The 7,375-nt window shown below is 41.9% G+C and overlaps 1 protein-coding gene across 1 annotated transcript; it reads right to left on the bottom strand.

The window, feature by feature from the left end:
• Positions 1–391: 391 nt before the first annotated feature.
• On the bottom strand, positions 392–3,652 carry LOC139222256 (asporin). The gene is made up of 5 exons (XM_070854229.1): positions 3,586–3,652; positions 2,971–3,315; positions 2,342–2,508; positions 1,815–2,020; positions 392–1,484 (listed from the first exon to the last, which is right to left on the bottom strand). Exons 1-5 carry the CDS (start codon positions 3,650–3,652, stop codon positions 392–394), a joined length of 1,878 nt encoding a protein of 625 aa, XP_070710330.1.
• Positions 3,653–7,375: the final 3,723 nt, after the last annotated feature.

The raw sequence follows: 7,375 nt of genomic DNA, 5'->3' as shown, positions 1-7,375 counted from the left end.
AGTTTTGCTTTGGAAAATAGTCATGACAAAGCCTCCAGTGATAGTAGATTGGACAGATTATTCCTTCTGCACATACAGTACTCCATTGTTGTCCAATCCTGAACGCTTTTGGGAAAAACAATCTGTGGGAAGAGAATTGGTATCATTAAAGCAGCCCTAGAATGAGGTTTGGGTGGGTTACAAACAATAAATTGAATTTCACACACAATAAATATATCTTTTATTCAGTTGGTCGGTTTCAGCATTGGGTTTTGGCATAGCAGCAGCAGTCACCACTGGTCTTGGGCAAGGCTTCAAAAATAAGGGAATAAGTACCGTAAAATGCATTTTCATTTTTTACTTGATTAATAGTCCTAGCAGCATGGTTGCTGGTATGTTCTCCTCTGAAGGTTTAGTAGAAGTGCACCACCTGAAATCCCCGTAAGCATCTGAAAGCCTGTGCATTCAACTTCCTCATATCAATTAAATTATTTTCCAACTGCACTTGTACGAGCCTGCTGAGAGTTGTATTACCCCAGCAGAAAGCATCACGAGGCACTGATTGAATCTTATTGTGCATGAGCGCCACGGAGTGCAGAGCGTGCGGCAGCTGTCTGGGTACCTGGCGCAAAGTGTTGTGGCACAGGTCTAACTGGTGCAGGATCGGCAATGTCCTGAATGCCCCTGGTACCACTTTGAAGATTTTATTCTTTGCTAAACTCAGGTGCTCCAGGTTTTTCAAGGTGCCAAAAGCTGCTTTCTTTATGGACGATATAAGGTTACCCTCCAGATTTAGAGCTTTAAGTGAGCGGGGAAGGTGCTGCGGCACTTGTTTTAGTCTGTTTCCCTCCAAGTTGAGGCTCTCCAAGTGAGTTGCATTGAGAAGGGACTCCGTGAGAAGACCTTTATTTGTCAGTCTGTTTGCACTCAGATCTAAAACCACCAGCTCTGATATCCCATCGAAGGCTCCGCCACTGAACTGCTCAATGAGGTTCCCTTTGAGGTAGAGCTCCTTGATTGTCAGCGGTAAGCCCTGAGGAACCGATGTCAGCTGGTTGTGATCCAGGTTCAGGGTGCGCAGTTTGCACAAGGGAGAAAGCACTGCATTAGGGAGAGAGTCAGATCGGTTCCCCAGGCTGCTGTTGCTGAGGCTCAACACCAAGAGGCCAGGACACCGGGCCCAGGCTGCCTCAGACATCACTCTCAGGGGGTTATTGTCCAAACGAAGCTCCTCGAGAGAAACTGGAAGGTCAGTTGGGACGCTCTCTAGGAGGTTCTTATCCAGGTAGAGCCGCTTCAGAGCTGGGACCCCCTCAAAAGCCCCCTCTATGGAGCCATCTTTGAGCTGATTGTTGCTCAACACGAGGAACTCCATGGAGACATATTCACTGAGCAGGTCAAGCTGGATGCTTTTGATGTGGTTATTCATGAGGAGGATGTAGCGGGCATTATAGGGAATACCGTAGGGAACATTATCCACATCTTTGTCCGAGCACTGGACCACTCTGGAAAACAGCACATGATAATAATAAGCACACACATTATGAGTCTCCGCTGGTTTCCTGGCAACTGCACAGTGGCAAATAATTACTGTTTCCAGTCGGAAAATAATCTGGCACCTAAAGCCTCAAAAAATCACGACTTTTACAGCTTTTTGTGTGTTATGAACAAACGTGTGTTTGCTTTGAAGGTGCTGATAGGTAGATAGCAGATTGCTAGTAAAAAAATGTAAAACAGAGAAAAGCTGCAAATTCTCACATTTGAGAGCATCAAAAGCAGTGAATCTCCAGACTGACTATTCATTTCATAATCAGTCAATGTCCATAATGTCTTACCTTCCATAGCAGGCACACTCAGGAGGACAGTAGTTGTCCATAAAGTAGGGAAAGTGTGTTGGCGCGGTGACTTCCTTGGATGCCTTCTTGGTTATATCGTTCTTTTTTCTTTTCTTTTCCTTGGACTTCTTAATTGTCTTATTTTTACTACTTCTGTTGATTTTGGTGGACCTCACTGAAGGTGTCGTCTTCCCTGAAGGTTTGGTCTGTTGTGGTTGAAGAGGTGGTTCTTTATTTTGCCTCATTGTCGGTTGGCTGCCATTTTCCATCAGTTTAACCGTTTTGGTTGTGCCTGCGAACTGTGTCATGTTTGGTTTACGTCTAAACTCGACCAGTTTAGCAGTGGAATTATTTTCATTTGATTTCGGTGTAGGATTTTCAGTTTTTAAATCTTTGGTTTTATGGTTGGGTTTTGGCGTTGCTGCTTGCACCTTTGGGATAAATTCATCCTCTGTTGATTGAACACTGTTTATCTCCCCTGTGGTTTGAACCTCCTTCCGTGCAGGTTTAAACGATCTATTTCTGACCATGACATCCTCTAAATTTGGGCTAGCCTTTACATCCAGTTCATCCTGCTTGACATGATGTCCAGGACTCTGGAACACCTCAGGGTTGGGACGAGTGACAGACGCAGGGAAGAACTGAAGGCTAACTTTGGCGTCAGGGGTGGGATGGTGAGAGGGTACTGGAGGACCTTGTGTGGGAGTAAACAGAGGTGAATGAGGAGCATTATGACGATGAACAGGAGAAGGAGAACTTAGAGGAATTTGAGACTGAGTGAAAATTTGTAGTGTGGCAGGAATTTCAAATTCTTGCCCCAGTTGAGTAGAGGATGTGCTTAAAGGAGGTGTGAGATTGCTAACTACTATGTGATCTTCCTTTTCTCTTTCTACTAATTCGTTATGCATTGCATTTTTTACGTTCCCCTGTTCTCTCTCCTCATTTCCTCCTTGCTCCTCCACATTTCCTTGATTAACGGTTAACATCTTTCCTCCATCCTCATGGACGTCCCCTCTAGTCTCCTCCTGAAGACTAATCCCTGCAACCAGCCTGCTCTCTCTTTCCTCTTCCCCTATTTCTTGCTTCAGTTTATCCATGTCATCACTTATTGCTTGTACTGTCTTGCCCTCCTCATTTGTCTCCACTTTCGCTCTACCTTCTCTCATCTTCTCTACACCTTTATCTAAATCTTCCCCGAAACGTGGGTTAAATGTCTCAGGTCTTTCCTCACTTCCTGACTCATATCCTCGATTACGGTTTAAGATTTCTCCTATGTTCTCAGTGAAACCTGCTTTGATTATTTCCTCCATCCTTCTCATTTCTGGGTTGATCTCTGCAGTCAGTCTTTCACTCGTCTTTTCCTCCTCTGTTCTCCTTTCCTCTGTGGAGTCTGCAGCCTTTAATTTCTCCTCCACTGGCATAGAAGCATGTCTGAGCTGCTCATTCCTCATCTCAGACTGGCGGTCTCTGTCCAGCCCAGCGGTCTGGGTGACTGTCAGTCCTACAGCACAAAACAGAGAGCAGCTTAGTTCACTTAACAGTTTGGTTAGCACTAAATTCTTTTTCCTTTAATGCAGAACTGCTTTTTTTTCATTATAAATAAAATTAAGAAAAAAAGATTGTGTAACAGAGTTTGTAACACTTTTGTAATTACAACAGTAATTACAAAGTCCCTGAAAAGCCCATGAAATAATTAGCATGGAAGTGTCAATGACTAAAGTACATTTAGCTGGGTGCTTGAAATGTTTAGTAGACCTTAAGTTATACTTACTGGGTTGCAACACGTATGAATATCCAGAAACTGTGAGGAACATGAGCAGCAGTGTGAGCACCTCCATTTTATCTGTTGGCATAAAAACAAAGGAGGCGTTTTTGGTTGAGAATAGAATAACAATGAATTTAAGTCATCCTTTAAATCATTTCTGATTTATTTTGATAATTCTTTTTTTTAAAGGTTTTAACCTTGATGTTCTGTCTGGGGTCCTGGGCCCTCTAACTGCTAAAATAAAAATATTTTACCAACATTTCTTCTAATTTTACCAGCTTAGTCAGCTTAGTAGTAGCTTAGTATGAATAGTTAGTTCATAGTTAAAGCTGGGGTCTGATTAACTCCTAAATATGTATGTCAAAGATATATCTCACAAACAAAAGGAGTATATATTTGCTCAGACACAGCCCCAATAATGCATAAAACAATATTTCCTTTGATGTAATAACAATGGAATATGTGGAAGCTCAGTTTGTGTATATATGTACAGCAGTAGGGTCTGTGGGACTTCAAACAAAGAGGAAATGAATCCAATGTTAACAAGAAATTGAGTGAAAAGACAGAATACAGCCCGAACATACAAGAAGTTTAAGATAATACAGCAAAGCCATTGTTCAGTCAACTTGATTTGAGTGTTGCTTACCTGACATGTGTGTAACCTCCTTTATATGTCAAAGCCGAGTTCCTGCATTTGTCAGCGTTGTCCTGTTGACCCTACACCTGCCTCTCTGTATGGACTGAGAGAGTCCAGAAGAAATGGGCAACCTTTGAACCGCACACACCACCGCCACCGTCAATAGATGAGAGACCTCAGTACGGAGAGTTTTCACACACTCTCTGGCTGAGCCGCAGGTAATGACTCCTCAAATGCCTTCATCTGGAAGAGAATTCTCACACTTACCCTCAACGTCAGAGGAATCTGAAGGATCAATAGCGGGAAAGGGGGGCAACTTTAGGGGAAGAGGGGTCAGAGGTGACGCTTGGTTTTTACAGTGGCTCCTGTTTGCTTCGCTGTGGGGACATTAGCATCCTAGTGGTTATATGGGAGTGACAAGTAGCGCCTGGAAACTGCTTGGCCTTTGACCCGTATGCTAATAATCTTCCGTACCTCAGGAAGCCAGGGGACTGCTGATGCTAATGAGTGGCTTTATAGGAAGGTGTTTCTTGTATGTACATGACCTGAGATTGTGACTTGTTTTTTTCTTTAACTGCTTTAAAATACATTCAGGAAAAAACACATTTAGTGTGTTATGACTGTCTGGCCTGGTCTTTAATAAGTCTATTCAGTTTATTAGGTTATGTTCAGGTTATTCAGACAGATTTACTGTGAAAGCAGTCTTCCAAATAAATGTTTTCTTTCCTTCTCAGCTGCACTATCTGTATTTATGTAGGAAGAAAAAGTATTTGTCTATCCCCCAACAATCAGACAACACACTGAGTCTCCAGAATATCTAGTACTTGTACGTGTTCTTTTATGTTTTCGTTTCATCGTGCGTCATGTCGGCTCACACACAAAGGCCGGCCTTCCTTTCAGATTATCCCAAGGTCTTATTTAGTCATTTTGCATGAGGATGCATATCTGTATCAGAAACACAGATACAAGCATACACACACCCAAGACGAATGGAATTAACTTGCATTACCACATTTTTAGTAAACCCCATTCCCATACCAGGACAGCTGTGTTGTAAAACAAGGATATTTGCTAAAGCATTTGTGAGAACAGGATTTTGATCCTTTCCTGACTTATCTGGATAACTTTGCTGTGTAAAACCTAGAAACACTCCAATGCTGATAGGCTGATGCTAAAACTGCTGTTTATCCAAATAATTCAGTGTAACTGTTTCTAGAACCAGAGAGCTGTCCTTCCACACACAAACACACAAACTAAATGCTGACATCTAGTGTTCAAAAACATGAACTGTGTAAAAGACAGAATGGGAACTAAAGTACCATTTAAAGACCACAGAGAGGCAGCATATACCCACACATGAGTGCAGGAGTTGCCCTGCAAGAGGCTTGTATGGCACTAAATAGTATGAGAAAATACAGCAGATGGGTTTTAATGTTTTGTCTGTGTCCAAATCGATTCTGCACCATGAAAAGAAACAACAACGTCATCCAGGAAAAGGAGACTGGTTGAAATAAAAGCTCTTAAGAAGAACTGGAGGAGTCTCTTAACACCTTGAGCTGTGGCATCTAATTTCCTGTCGCAGGTGACGTAATGTATAGGAAAGGGGGTGTGAAAAGCAGCAATAATGCAAGAAACAGAGAGGTGGGGGTAGTTTCTTATGAGACCTGCACCTGTTTTTGGCTAAAAATATAAAAACGTTATAAGTTATATGTTTTGTCGTTTTGAAAGCTTCAAAACACCTCTTTTCTCCCCTTTTACCACAAATGATGACCCACATCTCTAATAGAGAGAGAATTGCTTTTTTTTTTTTTTTTTTTTAACTCCCCATCCACCCATTTCAGTAAAAAAAAAAAAAAAAAAAAAAAAAAAAGCCACTTTATTTGTCTCTTAAGTTTTGATGCCCCATCTACAGGTTCAAACATCCCTTTTCCACATATATTCTTTCACAGACTGAACTTGTGATATAAAATCTGTCTGTCTGGACTTTTGCCTTCTAGCTAAATCACTGCAGATGAATGATTGTTCCCTAGTGCATCCAGATGCCCTGACAGCTGCCCAGCAGCCTCACCAGTTGCCCTGACCCTTTTTTTTTGGCAAAGCCCCAAATGTAAGAAAAATCGTTTTTAAATGATCCAAGAATAATAATTTTTTCCAACTGGGCCACAGATTTGAATCAAGGTCTCTAGAGGCATTTACAGATGTGGAAAAAAGCTCCAATTTGTTTTTATTATCTTTTTTTATTCGATTTAAAATTAGATTTTAAGTACTGATTATCGCGGCTTGGATATTAGAAAACAACCTATTTGTGGCCTGTCCCATGGCCTCACTGGACAAACACTGACAGAAGAGGTGAAGACAAAACACAAAGTGAGGTATGTGTTATGAAAAGACTCGGGTCAGGGCAGGTAAATGGCCTCGCAGTCCAGTGTGGAATTTGTGTGAGATTTTGGTCTGAATAGGTATGTGTGTCTCTACTGGGAAGTAAGAATAAGTAAATGTGGGTATGGGTGTATGATTTTAGTCATATGTGCATGTGTAGGCCACCATAGAGCTTCTGGAGTGTATTGATCAAGGTTATGGTAATTGGACAGATAACTGATGACAACATTAACACTGCTTGCCCTTGGGTTTTTTCTGAAGAACACACAATCTAATTTACAGTAAACAGACCAAACGTCAATATTATGTGACTAGAGGGCATAAATCCAGGATGGATGGTGACAGAGAGAAAAAAAAATGGAGGAAAATGGGGCAGTGGGATATACAGGCAGTAGAAGGAGAAGGCTTGAGTGACAACATGGCTGTGTAAAAACAAACCCTCCCCCAAACTATCCCATCTGCTTGGAGCCTTACTGCTAGCTGAAGTGGCAGCGGCGGCTGGGGGTTAACAAGGGCAAAGGACAAAGGTCACAGACTGTGATCAATTTGTTGGCTAGGACCCACATTTGTGTGCAGTGCGTGACCCTCTGGACAATAGTACACAATGGAAATGGACTTTGCTCTCCTATAGGAGCCTTTTCCTACTGTTCTCGTTTGCTTCTCAGAGTCTGAACTGAGGTATTTGGGTACTTGGTTGATATTTTTCAGGGTGATTTTGAACATTTTGAATGTTGATGAACATCCCGAATGTTATTATAGAAAATGCCAGCCTCTCTTGAC

The sequence above is a fragment of the Pempheris klunzingeri genome, chromosome 22 (genome assembly GCF_042242105.1).
Source record: "Pempheris klunzingeri isolate RE-2024b chromosome 22, fPemKlu1.hap1, whole genome shotgun sequence".
Classification (NCBI taxonomy): Eukaryota; Metazoa; Chordata; class Actinopteri; order Acropomatiformes; family Pempheridae; genus Pempheris; species Pempheris klunzingeri.
The sequence above is the reverse complement of the archived record's forward strand: the minus strand, read 5'-3'. Positions and strand labels throughout refer to the sequence as shown.

Excerpts from the sequence above, each read along its gene's own strand:
- LOC139222256 (XM_070854229.1), bottom strand. The coding sequence starts at position 3,652 with ATGGAGGTGCTCACACTGCTGCTCATGTTCCTCACAGTTTCTGGATAT. Across the intron at positions 3,316-3,585 it reads TTCATACGTGTTGCAACCCA|GACTGACAGTCACCCAGACC; the intron begins GTAAGTATAACT and ends TTTGTGCTGTAG. Across the intron at positions 2,509-2,970 it reads TGTAGAGAAGATGAGAGAAG|GTCCTCCAGTACCCTCTCAC; the intron begins GTAGAGCGAAAG and ends CTCCCACACAAG.